This window comes from Elgaria multicarinata, chromosome 6 (genome assembly GCF_023053635.1).
Source record: "Elgaria multicarinata webbii isolate HBS135686 ecotype San Diego chromosome 6, rElgMul1.1.pri, whole genome shotgun sequence".
NCBI lineage: Eukaryota > Metazoa > Chordata > Lepidosauria > Squamata > Anguidae > Elgaria > Elgaria multicarinata.
Genome location: NC_086176.1, coordinates 25780896 through 25800874, shown reverse-complemented (window position 1 = coordinate 25800874; position 19979 = coordinate 25780896). Strand labels below are relative to the sequence as shown.

Here is a 19979-nt window from a genome sequence, read left to right as displayed (position 1 = left end):
ACATCAGGGGGGATCGTGGCCCATGGGTGATGGGGTGGGATTGGACATGGTAGGTGGGTGGATGGGCGGGGGAACATCGGACATTGCGGGGGGGGGGAATTGGGGGCAGGAGGGAGTGGGAAACCCTTCTTTTTTTAAAAAAGCCTACCTTTATCATTGGTGCGCTCCTGTGCACATGGCCCCTTTAAAGTGAAAAAAAATATGGCCGACATGATGGGGCTTTCCTTTACCCCGTCGCATGTTACGTGTAGACAGGAGCGACAGCCCGCACTACTTCTAGCACGGGCTGGCCCCTCCACACACCCGGATTTAAAGGTAGGTCTAGCAAGGCCCATAGACAGGTTTTAGGTACCTTCTTTACTTTTTTTCTTCAACTATTGTTTCCAAACATACTCTGGTTATTGTGTGTCTTTTATTCCCTAATCCCCTTCCCCAATAAACTCACTACTTCTTATAGCTGGTTGCCTGTATGCTCCATTCTAACTTGGTTTAGTACTAAATCCAGGGTTTTCCACTTGTGGCTTGTCTTGATGGAGGGTTTGCCCTGGGGTGGATTCACAGTAGTGGCAGGTCATCTACATGACTCATCTGCCATTGTGAAGTCATCCAGGGGCAAACCCCAGAAATTCCACTGAAGACAAGTCAGTCACTCACCCTGACTTTTTTGGCTGCGGAGGCATGTCACAGCCGATGGCGACTCCTGATTGGTTGCCATCGGCTGGACAGGGAAGGGGGTGGTCCTCCAGGAACTCAGGAGATCCCCATGCCTCCCAGTAAATAAATAAATAAAATGTTGCAGGGGGGGACAGGAATGGGGCCAGTTCCTCCCTCCAATTTTTTAAAATTATCTGTATCTGCACAGCTTCGCAGATACAGATAATAAAAAATGGAGGGGAGGAATGGTCAGCCAGAGGGAGGTCAGAGGGAGGAGAGGTGGTTCGGGTGCCCTGCGTCCCTCTCCTTGTCCTCCTCTGGCTGCCTCATTCCTCCCCCATCCCTTCCGGTGCTCAGCGCATTAGCAGTGGCGGCAGCAACTCCGCGCTTGCGTTTCTTCCCGTGCAGATGCTGGAAAGGAGCACAAATGTGGGAGCCCGAGGCCTCGTGGCAGCAAACCACCTCCATCAACACGGGGGCTTGGTTAATGTTACTGTTTAAGGTTTCAGGCCTAACCCTTAGAAACAGAGGGTGGAAGTTGGGCCCCTATTTCGTAAGCTTTAGGGATAGCCTGTAAAGTCTGAGAGTCCCCTGGCTTAGATTGAGGTGGACATAAGGGGTAGTGGCAGCCTACCTTGCCGGGTTGGTGTTCAGCCCAAGCAATCTTTTGACCCTGCCTACACTGTTGGGAGCTGGGGAAACACCCTTCCTCCCTTCACACCACTGCTGCATGAAACAGCTAAATGAGTTCCCCGAGGCATTGCAATGTCTTGGCATTCTCTGTTTGTAGATCTTTTAAGCTGCATGGAGCTCGGTATCTTTCTTTCTTTGTACGGGAGATGCCAAAAGAAAAGGCGAGCAAACGGAAGACAAAGCGTGTTGTAACAGCCCATCATCACAGCCTACATTTCAGCGATAAAATCCAAGCACACATTTAAATGAGGAGAGGAGAAGGACAAGAAAACAATTACAGTAATTATTTGGGCAAATGTGAAATGATTAACCACAATAACAGAGCAGATTTATACACTGGCAATTTTCTTAGCTGTTTATATAACACAACACTCATAACACGCCCTATAACAGCATAGAAGGGGAAATCATAATGGATACATTTGAATGACTCTCCAGGGGGTTATGCAGACATCACACTAAGGCCTCATCTACACCAACCAGGATATTGCAGTATGGAAGTGGTGTATAAAAGGCAGGAGCCACACTAGTGCTTTATAGCAGTATTGAAGTGCACTGTTGGGGCCCATTGACACAGACCATATACCACTTTCATCCTGCTTGGTGTGGCTCCTGCCTTTTATATACCGCTTTCATACTGCTATGTCCTGCTTGGTGTAGATGAGACCGAAGTCACCGTGGATTGCTCAAAAAGGTGATCCATAGTGGGTTAGCGTGCCATGTGGTCGGTGTCCCTCCCACCAGTGGGCTGTACCCACTACCCACCTTCTGCAGTGGGGTTATCAGGCCACCCACATAGTCCCTGTGTTGTCTGGTGGGAACTCTGTGGGTTTTTCTCATCATTTAGGCAAAACAACAACAACAACAAAGCAGCAACCATAGAATCTGCACACATGAGCAATGGCCACTTCCCGTAACAATCTTGCCACCAAGGAGTTACTCTATAGTCAGTGGCCGGAGCGACTGCCAGGTGCCCGTTCAGGCCATGGGGGATGGTGGGGTGCGCAGTTAAACTGCATGGAGATGTGGACTCTTAACTATATGGCCTGGGGGTGGGTAGCAAAACCATGGGGCGCCGCACGGTTCTGCAATTGTGTGGTTCCGTTACCCTTCCCCTCTTCAGAGTTCCCCTACCCACCCACCCTCCATGCACATGTGAATTGGGCCTTGGTATTTCATTCCTGCTCCTCCCTCCCTGCCTCCCCTGCAATTTCTGAGCAATATAGGCCAAAGTTTCACAGATGACTTGGTAAAAATGCATATGGTTAGGAGTCCTAAATACCTATTATCCCACAATCTGTACTGAAGTTTTAACAATGGTGATGTAAATGGTTCCCAACAGCAGGGATGCCAGAGGACTAGAGGAGAGGGTGGCTGATGAGATCCCTGCTATGGCAGGGATGGGCAGCCACAACCCATGATCCCCAGCCAATTTCAAAATCCCTCTGCATGCAACCAGTTCAGAGCTCTGACAAGAGTAATCTGATCCTTCCCTGTAGGCATTGCGAAGAAGAGCCGGTGTGTTGTAGTGGCTTGAGTGTAGGACTGGGAGTTGGGAGATCCGGGTTCGAGCCCCCACTTGGCCATGGAAGCCCACTAGGCAACTTTGGGCCAGTCACAGACTCTCAGCCCAACTTACCTAGCAGGGTTATTATTATGAGGATAAAATGGAGAGGAGGAGGATTATGGATGTCGCCTTGAGCTCCTCAAGGCGGAAAAAAGGTTGGATATAAATGTAATAAAATACATACATACACTACATGCATACATAAAGGGACATGCATCAACAAAAAACAAAATACAGCATGCCAATTTGCATAACACTTGCACAAGCAAATTTATATGTATAGGTGCAAAGTTAAAACAACAACCATAAGTTAAATAGAAATACAATAGATCTTCCCATCGAGAGAAAAGTGACTAGTTGACCAATATGCCTGCGCAATCCTTGTCCAGGTACTAATGGCGGATGGGTCCCTTCAAGGTCCCTGCTGTTCTCCCTCCTTAGGGTTCTTGACTTTAAACCAGACTTGGACCGGACAGCCTGTGAAATAGAGGACTCTCTCCTCGAACAGCTCTTCAAAATAGAGGACTATCTTCTGTAAAGTAGGACACCTGGCCCCCCTCTCTGTGGTGGAAAATAAAAAGGAACCAGCAGAGCCAAATTCTGTTCACCACATGGATGGACAGGTTTACCGATTTGTTCCATGCACACCATGGATGATAGTTATCTGTGTTCATCCTGCCACAGGTCTTAAATCTTTGCATGGGTCAACTAACCCAACACCACATAATGTTTTGCCAAGGGCTTCATGATGGGAGATTCCGGGGGGGGGGGGCAGGAGGGGAGAGGGAAGAAAAGATGTTTCTGAGAATTGGCTCTTCATATAGCAAGGTAAAGAATACTAAGTACTCGAGTACCAAAGGTCAGGTGAAATATCCAGATAAATGTAAAACATATTGCGGGTGAGGGAAAGGGGTGTTAAAATGTTTCCAAAGGTTAGAAAAATACATTTGGATCAGAACAGTGGACATAGGGTTAAAGCTCCCTATGCACCACCTTTTTGTTAAACGCCCCCCCCCCCCATCATTAACCACGCAGGGGCAAATGAATTTGGCTTAAGACTCCAAAAATCAGTTCATCTTGTGGCACAGATAAGCTTTGCGGAATTGAAACATCTAGCTCCAAGGTATGCCAAATTTAATAATGCTATTTTTCTTTCTTTTTTCTTTCCACATTTGTGTAATCTAATCTCTTTCACTGGCTGAAGTATGCTTTATAATTAATGCACCATCGGAGAAAGGTTTCGAATTCCAGATCATTCCCTTCGTATTAAGCATGAAATATGGCAGCTGGGCTTGATTAATTAAGTAATGAGCTTAACGATTCCATTTACTTAATAGAGGAAAAGGGACCTTCTTAATTTGAACAAGTAGATGCCAAATCAAAGTGTGATGGACAAAGTCCCAGCAGGTTAGATACCTGTGTGTGTGTGTGTGTATGGGGCCGGGGGGGACGTTCTTACAAAGACTTTTGATGTGCAACCCTAGGGTGACCATATGGAAAGGAGGTCACTCTAGTATAGCTCCTGCAGCTTTAACGGTTGTGTTGAAGAGGGGATTTCACCTGGTGCTACGTGCATACTAATTATACCTGCTGAAATTCCCTTTTCTATGCAACTGTTAAAGATACAGGAGCCTTGTCCTCCTTTCCATATGGTCACCCTACTGGCTCAGTGGCTTTCTGTCTGTAAAGCGAGCAAGTGGGAGCAATGATGACAAAGAGGGTGACGGCTGGTGATGATGGTGTGAGAAAGTCGACTTGTTGAGGGAGGGGGCACATTGAAGGTCTCTTGCCCAAGGGCCCTCACAGCACTGGGCCCAATAAAGGGCCACCCAGTCATTTCTAGCTGCTGATCCCCCAACCACCTCAAATGACCCTAAGTATGGAAACCACTGCCTTTTGTTTATTTTTTATCTCTCAGAAAGAGGTGATGGGAAATATGATATCTCAATGCTAAATGCAATTATTATTATTATTATTATTATTATTATTATTATTATTATTATTATTATTATTTACATTTAGATGCCACCCCATAGCCAAAGCTCTCTGGGTGGTTCACAAAGATTAAAAAGATTAGATTAAAAAGACTGGACATTAAAAATTATGATATACAAAATTTAAAAACAAAAGCATAAAAACAGGTAATCTCCCGACTGGAATGTCGCCTGAGTGTGCTGGAAAGAGCATCTACAATTTTTAAACACTCAGCCAGGCCAAAGCTTGTTTTGGAGTCAGTTAAAACACAACATATGCTGTTAAATGCCTGGGAGAAAAGGAAAGTCTTAACCTGGTGTTGAAAAGATAACAATGATGGTGCCAGGCAGCCTCATCAGGTGGAGATCGTTCCATAATTGGAGGGCCACCACAGAAAAGTCCCTCTCCCTGGTTGCTGTCCTCCGACCTGTCCTCAGAGTAGCCACCTGGAGGAGGACCTTAGATGTTTATGCTTACCATCCAAATGTCCTCCAGGTATGAAGTGTTGCCCAATTGGGGTTCAGAAGGGGCTAGGGAAGGGGACGGGGGTGCCTGCAGGAAAGGAGAACATACTCCACCAATTTTTACCCCAAGCTCTCTCTCAAGAATTTCAGGTAGAGGTTTTTCTAAGCATCTTCCAGGAAATCTTTAAAATAAAAGAACAGATTTGAGGAGAGTTTGTCCAGCACTAACTTAAACTGATTTCACTCTCACGCCTTCTCCCCATGGGAACTTCAGTTTTTTGTTTTGTGGGGGGCTGGAGGGAAGGGTGTCTAACAGAATCCCTGGCACTCGTCCCAAACAATAATCTCCAGGATTCTTCGGTGGTGGGAGCCATGCCAACGTCAGTGGTTTGAAATGGTTGTACCAATAGTACTTCTGTACAGATCTACCCAAAGATCCTACGAAGTACTTTTCTCCTAAATGCCATCTTTCACTCTCCTCCCCGTGTGACTGGAGGCCTCCGAACTTTCCTAATGCAGCTCAGCCTCTGCTCCACCGAGATGGCTATTATTTCCTAACAGAGCTTAAAACAATCACGCTGCTGACACCTGATTAGATGAGTCTGGCAAACAATTTGGCTGGAGGAAAATAGAACATTTTCTAAAGCAAGTTTGTATTTCAAAAAACCAGCCCCCGCTCCCACACCACCAGAAATAATAATACAAAAAATTGACAGTGAAAGAAGCATCCTGAAATAAATGCAAAGGGTATTTCATCTGGGAATAAAGTGCAAATGTACTGAGTAAGTCTAAAAATGGATCGCAAGGCTACCGAGCAAGTGACAAAAACAAGAAGATGGATATTTCATTGTTGAAAAAGACCCATCACAATCGATATTTCGCTTACAGATATGGGCAAGGCGGTGCCATTATTCTTTGCCGACATGTCCTTGTGTGCCAGCCCAAAAATTTCATCAAAAAAGATACCGGGGGGGGGGGGGGGAAATGATATGAAACCTTGCTCTGTTGATTACGAGCATCCAGGTCCCACTGCATAATGTACACAATGAAGAATATCCTCTTTATCATCCTTTAAAACCAGAGAGATTGCAGTGAACCCAGCAGAAATTTACAGCCCGGGCACTTTCATAGGAGGTGTTAGAGCCTCTTTTGTCTGTTTCTTTTGGAATAATTTTAATATTTGCATTACTAACCAAATGAGCAGGAACCACTTCAAGCATCTCGTATGAAAACACTCTTAATTCTTTTCTTTGTTCATGACTCACTACCCTTTATACAGAGCTCGACGGCTACTACTGTGGTAATTCACACATAAGACACCTCTGTGCAAGGGAAATAACCTAGTCTTAAATACTTCCTTAAAAATAACTATGGCCGAAACTAGATGATATGTTTACCATGTGACTGCCTCTCCTGGGATTTTTTTTTAAAAAAGGAAATCACTACGTGAGTGCAGAGGGGGGTGTTGGTGAACGAATCTAGATTGGGACCATGGTGCACAGGGAGGAGATTTTGACCCTTCCTGGATGCTGTTTTCCCACGGAAAACTCCTCCTGAATTTGTTTCTATGCAAAACCTGCACCCCTGTTTCCACAGAGGAGATGATGCCATTTCTGGCCTTGCTGCTTCGTCCCCCCAGCTTGGCATCCATCCATTGTTGGAGAATCTTGTAGCAGGGCCGGAGTCAAGGGTAGGTGTGGGCGGACACCTTTTGAGGACCCATCGCCCAGCAGAGGCCCAATGACAAGAGCCCCCTGGCCTTTCTCCTCTTCTTCACCATTGCAAACTCCTTGTTTACCTGCCTCTTGCCCTGGCCCAGAGAATGGTGGTGGTGAGAAGAAGCAGACGCAGATGCTGAGCCCTACTTGTGCACTGGTTCTCTCCCTGTCAAGCAAGAAGGTGGCAGTGACATCGACGACGAGAAAGACGATGAGGAGCAAGAGCAGCTGGTGACAATGGCTGTGAGAAGGTAGAGTCACTGAGGGAGGGAAGGGCATTGAGTAAGGTGACCAGATGATCCGGAAAACCCTGGAGACCTCCGGAAAAATGGGGATCTCTGGGGCAACCGGGACTGGGCCCCAATTAACCAGGGAAAAGGGCTGGAGGATGCGTTCCTGGACCTCTGGGAACACATCCTCCACCCCCATCCCCAGAGGATTAGGAGCAAGAGAAGCTGATGACAATGGCTGTGAGAAGGTAGACTCACTGAGGGAAGGAAAGGCATTGAGGGTGTTTCGGCCAAGGGCCCTCCAAAACCTGAAGGTGGCACTGCATTGCAGATAGGGTGCAACCAGAAATTGGTGGCATCTTGATTATAGAATCGTCTCACTATAGAGGTTCATCCGGCACCCACTTTGTTTGTTTATTTACTTACTTACTAACTAACAATGATACTTGTGAGTTGGTTACAATAAAAGGAATGTCTAAGTGATGTACAAAACAATACAGTATAAGAGCATAATTAAATGTACGTTATTACTGTATACAGAGGACATGATTACCTTCCTGGGAATACTTGTTGGAAAAAAATATGTTTTCAGTAGGCACGGAACACCCACAAGTGTTCGCACCTGTCTAATGTGTAGTAGTAGGGGGTTTCAGAGCATGGAGGACCTATTCCAAGCCAACATGAACCTGACCTCTGAAATGTTGGACAACCCACCAGGAAGGTTACTTCATTGCTACTTCACTATCAGGCGCAGGCATATATTAACTGAGTTTAATTTCTGAGTGTGACTTTTATGGCTTTGCGTCGCAGTTGTAGTGGGGTTTTCAAAAAATCGTGTGTGTGTGTCTTTGAAATTGCATCTTACTATTATGCTGTTTCTAGTTACTACATTGGAATTACATTTTGTAAGCTGCCTGGGGAGAGTCTTTTTTGAAGGGTGGGTTCTCAGAGGAAACAAATAAATGAATAAACTGCAGGAGCAGTCCCTGGGTAACTACAGCCTCAGGGGATTGTGCCGTTGGATATTTCTTTGGCATGCACAGTCCCTGTGCAAATAGTTATGAATGCTTAATTCATTTACAGAAACTAATTATTTTGGCCACATCTCAATCAGACGAACACAATTCGAAGCCCCACTAATTTTCACTGGTAAGTCAAACATGCACACTAACTGATCTTTGCCATTTGGCTTGAACGAGTCTTCAAAATGCTTCCATTGTTCCCATCATAAACTTTATTTGGTTTCTCATCAATGCATTAATTCCAGGTTCTAGGGGGTCAATCAACTCTATGAAAGCTAATCTGTCAATTAGGTTGTGTGCATGCATTTTTATTACATAACCTGAATTCCATCCTATGGGCTGCAGAATTTTAAAACAAACAAACTAACACCTGGGCTTTGAACAAGGCTTCAAATTCCAGGAAGTAAAAATGTCCCCCTTCTCCACCCAGCGTCACTCATGATCAATCTGTGCAATGCCTCAAAGGCTCCACTAGATGTCTGTCTTCCAGTACGGATTAACCATGGTTTTAAAAAATCATCACAAATTTTCTCTATTGTGGTTCAGCATTTAACTCAGTTCAGTAGTCGGCTTCTAAACAAATACCATTAGACATTTTCATTGCAGAGTTGCCAGGAAGGGGCTTAAAAAAATCCACCACCTTGCCAGCCTCTCTCTTTTGAACTTCACTCACTGCAGGGGGAAAAAAGTGAGGTCCGTTATGCATTTCATAAGCCAGCTTCGTCCTGGCAAATGTCAGCTTCCCCTTGTAACCGTACTTATGGGTAACTGGCAACAATTGCCTATGGGCTTCTTAAAATTGTTTTATCTCAGAAAATGATGTTCCAAAATGCAAAGTAGCAAGAGATCATGGATTATACAGTTTTCTGGGCACAGACATGCTGCATTAAAAAAACCCAAAACAAAACCTGGCCTTTCCCCAAGAACATTTTGTTTTAGATCAAGACTATTGCACATCTGGCTTTCAATAAGCATTTTGAAACCAGTAACACAGGCACTCGCTGGTGGTACTTTTTAAATCAGGAGTGCAGAACTTGAGACCCATGGGCCAAATCCTGCTCTCCTGGAGACCCAATCTGGCCATGGTTCATCACTACTACCAGTCTTGGTGTTAACAATACCAGTTACGGAGATCTGTCCTTCTTTCCCCAGTGCTGGAGGGTAATCATCAGAAGTGTATTCATTTTGCGGTATCACTATGGATTCATAGAGACAACCATTTAAGGTGGTCACTAACATGGTGGGTATCTAACCACTTCGAGCCAAACCAGACATAACATTAGTTGTGTGAATGCAGTTAACATGCAGATACAGCAGCAGTGTGCATGGGTGGGGGGAGAATTTAACCCCTTGAAGCTGCTATTTGCATTTGGAGGAAAGACAGGCTGGCGCCAGCGGTAGGCATTATTGGGCCGTTGCTCACATCCCTGCACGGCCCCCACTGTCAATGCATGGAGCATCCTGGACCACCTCCTCCTCCTCCTTGATTCTAGTGCATTCATGCTCATGGATACAGAACGCCATTGTAGAATGAATGATTGCAGAACGAAGTAAGTGGAGAAGAGCCTTCCAGGATGTTGAAATGGGAGGTGGAGGAACACACGAGTCAGACATTCTTCGTGTGGGAACAGGGCATTTCATGTCCAAAGGAGGGTCCCTATTTTCATATGGAAAGCAATGGAAGATGAACCAGGAATCTGAGAGAAGAATGAGCTGCCTTCATTTGCACTCATATCAATGTGTGATTGATTGGAGAAAAGTGACCCTTTCAGCCGTGTGCCTGCTCAGCCTGTTGTCCAGGGCCTAACTGTGGATGGGCAACTTCAAGGCCCCCGTGGTTCTCCCTCCTGCTGGTTCTCTGACTTTAAACCAGACCTGGACCGGACACCTCTCCCCTGCCAGCTCTCCAAAACAGAGGACTGTTTTCTGTAAAGCAGGACATCCAGCCACCAACTGTGTGGCTGCACATAAAAAGGAACCAGTAGAGCTAAATTCTCTTCACCACTTTGCTGGACTATCTTACCAAGTAGATCCTTTTCTGTATTCATCCCACTGCAGTTGCCAAAACTGTCTGTGTCAACTAACCAAATATCATACAGCATTTTATCTGTCTCTATGCTTTCTGTTTGTCTTTGTTCTTCAGACACCCAAACACAAGGACCCACCGGAGACGTGGCTACCACCATCCAGCCCTCGTCACGGCCTTCAACACTTTTAGCACCCTCTGCTTCAAAGACCTCTCGAGAATACATGCTGCATGATCACACAGCTGCTGCCTTTTAACTCTAACCCAGCCTTCACCAAGGTTGGGGTTGATGGGAGTTGGATTACAATTCCCATCATCCCTAGTCATGCTGGCTGGGGAGGGTGGGAATTATAGTTTGACACAGCTGGAGGACACCAGGTTGGGGAAGACTTTGCTTGAAATTACTCTGTCATCAACAGGTGTCTTCATATTAAAACCCCATATCTATCTATCTATCTATCTATCTATCTATCTATCTATCTATCTATCCATCCATCCATCCATCCATCCATCCATGTATCTCTCCCTTGCCATACGGGGCTTTAAGTAAGCATCTGCACTCAGAGAAGGACTAAGAATACAGTCAGATGCACAGCCATGGAATGTCTCTTACCTCCGTCACAGCAAAGCTTCTTTTTCCACATGGCACAACCTTGTACCACTTATCATGTAAGACGTCCATGAAGCCATGGGACTTGTACTGGCTGATCAGTTCAGAAATATTTGAGGTGAGTGGAGAGTTTGGAGGAAGGCCAATACCATACCCTAGGTAAAAGATTTTTTTAAAAAAAATAAAAACAAAGTCAGTGTAATTCTCGTGAGGTCATCCATCCGCAATAATGTCTTAATAACAATATCGAAATCTAAGCTTTGATAGATGGTTGTCCATTATCATCATTAATTGAAGAAGTCGCCACAAGGCCCTTTCTGAATCCCTGGTCCTTTGAAACACCAATTGTTAGAAAATGGTTCCCTACAGGGTTCACTCCTTTTCTGAGAGGAAGAGAAGTAAAAGGGATCCATCCTTGCCCCCTCCCCCTCCTGGACCCTTCTGATGCTGCTATTGGCAGGTGAACAATTTGTGCCTTAGAAAAGAGCAGAAGAAGTGTTGCACCTGAGTAAGTGAGCCCGTTGGAGTTGCTTACTCATTCATAGATCTGCTGGCTGGGAGGAAGTCAGTCTGCCATTTGAAATGTCTATGGTCCAGGGATGTTTCTAGACAGAGGGCACCTAGGGTTGCTACTAGTGCTACCATATACAGAAGTCAATCAGAGGAATTGCTGAATCTTACTTCAATGCTGGCAATGAGAAAGCATCCTTCACCACACCTGAAGACAATGAGCAAAGTCACTCAGGGCAACATAGCTCTGTCCTCCAACACCTCACTGCAGCTCCCTCACTTTGCCTAACAGTAGGGCCAGCCCTGGTGTGTGTGTCTGTGTATAGACAGATAGAGAGAGAGCAAGACTATACAGATTCACATCATTACAGAGGGGGAAAATGAGCAATGGTGGGTTATTTTCCCTCCCAATATGGGCTGGTCATGAGCCACCTAATTAGCATAATTGCCCTCACTGGGCATGGGTTGTCCAGATGTCCAATCATGGCTGGGGTGGTTTACAAATCACTTGTAACCCACCCCACCAACCCACTTTCAGTGGGTTCAGACATCACGACAGCCCATGCCTAGCAAGGCAGGTTGTGTGGAGGGAAAATAAGCCATCCTGGGTTATTTCCCCGCCCCCCTCAGTGATCATGTGAACCTGGTTGGAGCGAGAAACATACATGTCTTTTGCACGCCACATTTAGTTAACTGTCACAACACCTCTAACTGCCCTGGGACCTGCTTCCCAGAAAAGAAGGAGACATCAGGTTCACACCAGTTAAAGTGTGTGTGGGGGGGTGGGGAGGGGAAGCTTTTGTGCCTATTAAGTGGGTGAATTCACAAACAACTCTGCAATTTGCCAGTGGGAGACTGCTAATTGCTTGTATAATCACCCTTTCAACACATGCAAATTCATGACTATTTGTGGCAGGAGCGCATAGCCCACTGAGCCATGTGCGCAAAGCAGCAGGAGGTCGGCAGCCTCCGTGCCATGTTACACAACTAGGGAATTGGCAATGTTGCAGTGTATATGTGTGTGTATGTATACACACAAGGAACTATATTTAGCTAGCTGAGTTGGCCCGCTCTAGGGGCTTGCCCAGTCTAATCAGCTAAGTGCATATATAGGGAGGAAAAAGCGATGCTATGGAAAGTTAAAGTCCAACTGTATTAGGGAGACCGAGACAGGAAATTGGATACAAGCTCATGGAAAGATAGAGCATTTTGAAGACTTCTTGTGGGTTTGGATTTAACCACTACAGAAGTAATGTTGGGTGGGTGAAACAACTAAAGGATGCTCTGAAGAGGTACAACTTGAGACTCTCTCTCTCTCTCTCCCTCTCCCTCTCTCTCTCTGCCAGTTCCTAGATTCCATCCCTTGGTCACACTTCAGTGTGACAGTGTGACCAAGAAACTTAATCCAAATCAGGCTGGTGACAACAGGAGCGGATTTGATTCCAGAGCTGCCATTAAATTCTACTGGCCATCCTATATGTTCATTCTCTATGTCTGGTGCCAAGATGATACCATCCAAGCACAAGAGGGACACACATCAGCACGCATGGGGAAACTCCCTGTTGACCAGGGACCCATGAGCAGGACTCGGTGCAACAGCACCCTCCCACCCATTTTCCCAGCAACTGATGTTCAGCACATGACAGAGAACCATGGAGGAGATGGAAAGGCAGTTTCTTAACCAAAACTGCTGCTTTGGTTGAGAAATCAAGATGGCTGTTTGGGCAAGGCATTGGCAGAGCCCAACTTAGTAAGCAAATGTGCACCAGCAGCATAAAATATGCCAAAGAAGGTCAGGCTCTTTGCTCAGGAATAAGGCTAGAGTGTAAGAGCACTAAATTATCCTCCCACTGAACCGTGGAAACATAAAGAGAGACTTGGACTGCATTCTTACCCACGCTGATCTGGAGTACGTCCCATTAACTCTCAGCTAGGCTGGCCATGTGTCCTACTTTACTGAGGACAGTTCTCTATCTGAAGAGCTGCCCAGTCCAAGTCTGGTTTAAAAATAGACCCATCAGAAGGAAGAGCTGGGCCTTGAAGTTGCCCATCAACAGCACCTGGACAGCAGGCTGGGAAAGGCACACAATTTTCCCTAGGGATGTCAGAGGAAATCAGTGTGTGTTTGTGTGTGTGTGTGTGTAGTTCGACAGGTTTTCCTAGGCTCAGCCCCCCGGAGTTTATTTTGGCTCCTGCTGCAGCACCTAACTCCATCTGCAGTGAGTTGGGCCGGTTGATGTATTTTCTGGTAATTTTGTACCTTTTGGGGGGGGGCAGAGGGGGGAATTTTCTGCAATTTATGAAAATTTCTGAGCAATTTGCACAGATCTCTGAGCAATTTGTGCAAGTCAGAGCCAATTTTGTGCACATTACAGCCGGATTCCTGTAATTTGCGTAAATTCAGCCCCAATTTGCTCAAATTGCAGAACTTTAAAAAATGTGCAAAAACATTCTTGGAGTTCGGGGAACATCCTGCAGCTTGGCTCAGAGACACAAATCAAGTTGTACACACGGCAGAGCTGAGTGAGGTCAAAAAAGAAACAGACTTCCTGCTGACTAACATCCCTAGTTTCCTTTCATGATGGTGAGATGCAACGTATTTCTATTCATATTATAGTTATTAGGTTTAAATTCACAGCTATTGACATAAATTTATTTATTTATTTATTTATTTATTTATTTATTACATTTCTATACCGCCCAATAGCCAGAGCTCTCTGGGCGGTTCACAAAAATTAAAACCATTCAAAGTATAAAACAACAGTATAAAACCATAATATAAAATACAATATAAAAGCTCAACCATAAGTAAACCATAAAGTAGAATAGGCACATTTTGTGCAGATCTCTGTCCTCTTTTGTCCCCCTTTGGGTGATGTTTTTCCTTTTTTTTTGGCAATTCATAATTGGCCACCCTACTTTGAGCAGACCTGCACTTTTCATGGTCTTTTTAATAATGCCAACACAGGCAAAATCCAATCAGGGTGACGCACGGGCAATGATGTCACAAGTATTGGTGACACTCATGGATGCGCAGCAGCCTAAAGAAGTCCTGAAAGGAAAAATCACACTAGCAGTGCAATCCCATACACATCAATGGGACTCCTGTCAAGGAGTTCAGTGGAACTTGCTCCCAGGTAAGCAGGAACAGAGTTGCAACCTAAGAGTTCAACTCTAAGTGGGGTCAGTGGGAAAGTGAATTCAATGATTCCTGCATTGAGCAGGGGGTTGGACTCGATGGCCTTATAGGCCCCTTCCAACAATACTATTCCCTGATTCTATGAAGCTGTGGCAGCTAGAGTGAGAAGGGTGGTTTTGCCAGTCTTTTCAAAATGGCGGACTCTTTAAAAACAAACAAAACACTTACACTCCACTGAAAGCAATGGGGAAGATATTTGCTTCACTAGAAATGCTTTGAATCTACTGGATGCAGTGGATGGAAACGTCATTATGACTAATCACAGTTTACTGTACATTTCGCTTCTTTTAAAATCTATTTTAAAGTGTTTTATTCTGGTTTTATTTTATTTATCTTGTACACCGCTCTGAAATTTTCAATGGGGAGCAGTATACAAATATTGTAACAAATAAATAAATATTGCAGTGCCCACATGCAGGCCATTTTTTGGGGAAATTATTCCATACCTTCGATTGCAAATGGTTTCCCCACTGTCAAAAGTTTGCAGTCAGCATCTATGGAGACTTCGTAATCCAGGAGTGCTTTGTCCATGATGAAGGCATCTAATTTCTCTGGATCTTGCCTGTCAATCAAAGGATATAAAGAACAACAGCAACATAACCACTTGATAATGAACAAGAAGCTCTACAGCTGTACTCATTTGCACAGAGCTTATCGTTTCTGGATGGAAATTTTGGATCTCTTTGACATAATCCTCAGGAAGCCTTTAATATCACCAGAATGGAAAAATCAAATAGAAATCTAATGTGTACACCAATAAACACAAGCATTTGATGCTGATGTCAGAGCAAATAACCGTTAACTGATTTATCTGGATTTTTTTTCATGCTCCCTCTATGAATTGAAACTAGGGGTGTGCACGGACCCCCCGATCCGCTTCTCTTCCAGATCCGCAACTTCTGGATCGGGTGTGCTCCGCTCCGCCTATATTCCGCTCCGGTTCACTGCGAAGCTCCGGATCCGGATCGGAGCTCTGCTTCCCCCCCCCCCCCGAGGCTTGCATTGAAATCCAAAAAAGTCTACAACTTTTTTTCTGTTAAAGTTAGAAACCTCAAGTTTGGCACCATGACACCTCATGGAGGTATACACATGCATGCCAAGACTCAATCCAATCCAAGCATCCCCTGATTTTCGGGGAATTTTTGAAAATCGGACACCCCATTTTCAGACATGGACTGTTCTCCGATATTTTGACAGATAAAAACTTGGAAGCAGGCACCCTCACAGCTGCCATCTAGATCCATATTTATGGCAAGTTTCAAGCAAATCCCATCATCCCCTGATTTTTGGCGGGGCTTTAACCTCTAACGCATCACCCGTAACCCCAATTCACACCCCTTTCGATATCTCCTTCAATTTTCACATTAGAAACCTCAAACTTGGAACCATGATAGCTTATCCAAGTATACACATGCATGCCAAGACTCAAGCAAATCCAAGCCTCCCCTGATTTTTGGGGAAATTTTGAAAATCGGACACCCCATTTTCAAACATGGGATTTGCTCTGACATTTTGACAGATAAAATTTTTTGAAGTGGGCACCCTCACAGATGCCATCTAGATCCACAATCATGGCAAGTTTCAAGCAAATCCCATCATCCCCTGATTTTTAGCGGGGCTTTAACCTTCTAACTCACCCCAAATCAAATCCCATGCTAGAACTACGTCAATTTTCATGTTAGAAACCTCAAGTTCAGCACCATGACACCTCATGGACGTATACACACGCATGCCAAGAATCAATCCAATCCAAGCCTCCCCTGATTTTTTGGGAATTTTTGAAAATCGGACACCCCAGTATCTCAGGGATTTAAAGCTGCAGACAGCTCAATGGGGCCATTTCAAAGGAAATCCCAACATGCCATGAATTGGGGAGTAGATAACCCTAAATATGAATCTTCTTCCACACTTGAAAAATTGATTTGGAACTTCAAAAATTCTAAGTGAGCGCAGGAAGGACTTATCCCCTGAGTCAAAGCAAGACACACAAAAACCATCCCTGCGAGGTGGGCAGGGGAGGAGGGAGGGAAGGCTGGCAGGCAGCAGACATTTCTGGGGGCACAAGGAAGTGAGCCAAGGATAGTTTCAAAGCCAGTAATGCAAACCATCCCTGTGAGGTGGGAGCAGCACAGAGAGATGCCTTTTCTTTTGCATCCCATAACTAGGAGGCTAGGAGGATAAGAGTAAAGCTTTGTGATCCTTGCTTCAGAGTTGATTGACTGCACTGTGATCACAGCCATTATTAAACAACAACAACAACAGTAACGTTAATAATGGCAGTACTAATTAATATTAATAGCAATAACAACAACAACAACAGCAATAAGGAGTTGAACCACAATGAAAGCCTGCCTGACTTCACTGAAGAGGAAAAGCCAGGAGAGCTTGGGCTATGGGGTGTATATATATGAATGAATAAATAAACAAATAAACAAAGGAGGGGTGGAATTAAAAGCAGCAGAGTTGCTGAATAAACAACAAGAAGAATTTTTTTAAAAAGGCTATGTCTGTCTTTTACCAGTAAGAGGAAAGGGGATGTGCCCAGGGGGAGGGGGATAATATGCCAATTGTTGACTGGCCCTAAGTAAGTACCAGTGTTAAGAAGCGACCTGCCACTTCAACTCATGACAGGCATTAGCTTCAGTCTCTCCACTGGGTTACTCTTTGGAGGGCTCTGATGACCTTCCAGGGTGGGAGAGTGTGTGCACTGGGCATGTCCACATGCCCTAGGGGACCTCATCCCCTTGCACCACATCTATTTAGTTGTTCACCAAGGTTAGGGTGGGTAGCAGTGCTGTGTTTCCTATCTGTTATTTATTTGCTTAGTATATGATTTCAGGTTGTGTTTGTGCATTTGGTGGGGCTACTGTTTTAAAAAAACACTGGGAAAAGTCCGTTCACAGACTAAGAAAGAGAAGTTTCCCAGTATCCCAAGTTACTAGTATCCTGTTTTGCCTATCCCCTCCTCCAACTTTGGAATCATGTGATCATGAATCTGCCTCTCAGCACTTCAAAAAGGTACCTCTCCCGCTTTTTTTTACCCGATTTTAAAACAAATTATAGCAAGCGAACCGCACCACGCACAGTGCTGAGAGTAGGCTCAAAATTATCCCCACCCACGACTCTCTAAGCACAATAAATTTCAGAAAGATAGCTTAAAAAACAACACAGTTATCCCCTATTCTTTTCTGCAATGCAATCCTATGGGCGAAATGGCGGGCGGATCGCTCCGCGAAAAGAGAAGCGCTCCACCTATGGCCGCTTCTCTTCGCCTTGCTTCTAAGGGTCTGCGGTCTGCTTCTACTCTGCCTCTGGGCAAGGCGGAGCAGGCCAATTCACTTCTGATTCTCCGATTCTAATCTGAGCGGAGCACACCCCTAATTGAAAAAAAGAGGGCCTATACATGCTAAATAATGCATTTTAATAAAAAGTTGCCACAAATTGTTTTTAATTAAATGGTGAAACAGTTTTATACATATTTACTCAGAAGTAAGGCCCAATGAGTTCAGCAGAACATACTCCTAGGTAAGTGAATCCATCCCTTATTACTATTGCTTCTCCCATTACTCCTATTGTCATCTGTCTCCCTTCCACTGTCTAAATTTATATTCTAAGCTAAGTTCCTTGGGGTAGCGATTTGACCTCATTTACATTACTCTGAAAAGTGTCAGGTTTCCCGATGGCACTTTTAAAAAAAGTATTGAAGTATACGATGAGGTCCCCAGCACCCACAGACAGGCATAAGATGTTTCTGGGTAATATACAGCACCTTGCTCAACCTAGTGCTCTCCAGTGGTTGGATCCTGATTTGAGATGGATCAACTGCACCAGTGAAAGTGGACATTCCTGCCCCCTCCCTCCCAGTCCTCACTCCCTTGAAAATGCTATAGAGTCAGGAGCATTTGCTGTGAGTGGTGGTGTGTGTTTGCGGGGGGAGTGAGGGAAGATTCCCCAAAATTAGGCAGAAGAACCTTCTGAAAGTGAAGCTTTTCCTCTTGCAGAAGAAAGATCCTGGACCCAACTGCAGAAGTTTTGGATTACAACTCCCAGAATTCCTGGCCATTGGCCATGCTAGTTGGTGCTCATGGGAGATGAAATCCAAAACATCTGGAGGACACCAGGTTGGGAAAGGCTGATATACAAGATTGGCCTTCCCTTCACTAGCTGCCTTCTGTCCATCACCATGATGGGCATTTCAACAATATAAAATATGAGTAGGGATCAGCAAAATGCAAGCTCGCCCAAGTCTCCTGAATTCCATCGTGAAGCTCATTCTGGAGCAAGTTCATATCAGATTGCACATTTTGTTTTTCTTCCTTTTAGCATGAAAATACATGCATATTTTCTAGGGATGTGCTCTGCTTCTAATCGGACTGGAGAATTAGAAGCGGAGCGGGGTGCTTTGCCTCCCCTTAAAGCGGAGGCGAAGAGGATTGGGGGGCCGGTGGAGCGTTGCGAAGAGGATCGAGGTGAAGGCGGATCCTTCGCCTCGATCCGGAGCTCCGCAAGAAAGGTAAGTGGGGTTTACCGGGTCCTGCCATTGTCGCTGTCGCCCATGCGGCGACAGCGGCAGGGCCCGATAAACCCCCCTCCCTCCTCTCCCTTACCTGCGTCCGTCCGCGGTCCCTCAGCTTCCACGGGCTCAATTGAAGAAGCCGAGGGACCGTGGACGGACGCAGGTAAGGCCCCCCTCCCCCTTGGTCCCTTACCGGGCTTTGCCGCCATCGCCGCACGGGCGGCGGCGGCGGGGCCCGGTAAACCCCCCTCCCTCCTCTCCCTTACCTACGTCCATCCGCGGTCCCTTGGCTTCTTCAATTGAGTCTGCGGCTCAACGAGGAAGTCTAGGCCGCGGCCTAGACTTCCTGGTTGAGCCACGGGCTCAATTGAAGAAGCCGAGGGACCGCGGACGGATGCAGGTAAGGGAGAGGAGGGAGGGGGGCCTTACCTGGCGCCACTCCCCTCCACTACGGAGCTCTGATTCGGAGCCAGAGCTCCACGGCGAAGAGGAGCGGACTATGGGCGGAACGGTGCAGAGCGGGCCGATCCGAAATTTTCAGATTGGCCCGCGGGGCCCGTGCACACCCCAAATATTTTCATATGTATTTTTCCAAATGCACACAACAATTGTGTGCATCTTTGAAAGGTATGCACTCTTTCCCCATCAATTAAGGCATATTTGCGTGCATTTATCAAAAGCAGGCATTTTTACATGCACATTTTTAAAACGTACTCATAGCTGTCGGCCCACAAATCACATTGCAACCTCAGAAACGTACGTACTTCAATGGCAGATTGCGTCTGATTTCATGTTT

At 45.5% G+C, this 19979-nt stretch overlaps 1 protein-coding gene across 1 annotated transcript in view; it reads right to left on the bottom strand.

Moving 5' to 3' along the window:
- Nucleotides 1-19979, bottom strand: part of GRIN3A (glutamate ionotropic receptor NMDA type subunit 3A) — a 125002-nt gene that overhangs the window by 8484 nt on the left and 96539 nt on the right. Inside the window, exons 5-6 of the mRNA XM_063129168.1 lie at nucleotides 15114-15229; nucleotides 10962-11113 (exon numbers count right to left, since the gene is read on the bottom strand). Of these exons, the coding sequence (XP_062985238.1) occupies nucleotides 10962-11113; nucleotides 15114-15229 (268 nt within the window). The remainder of the gene's footprint in view (nucleotides 1-10961; nucleotides 11114-15113; nucleotides 15230-19979) is intronic.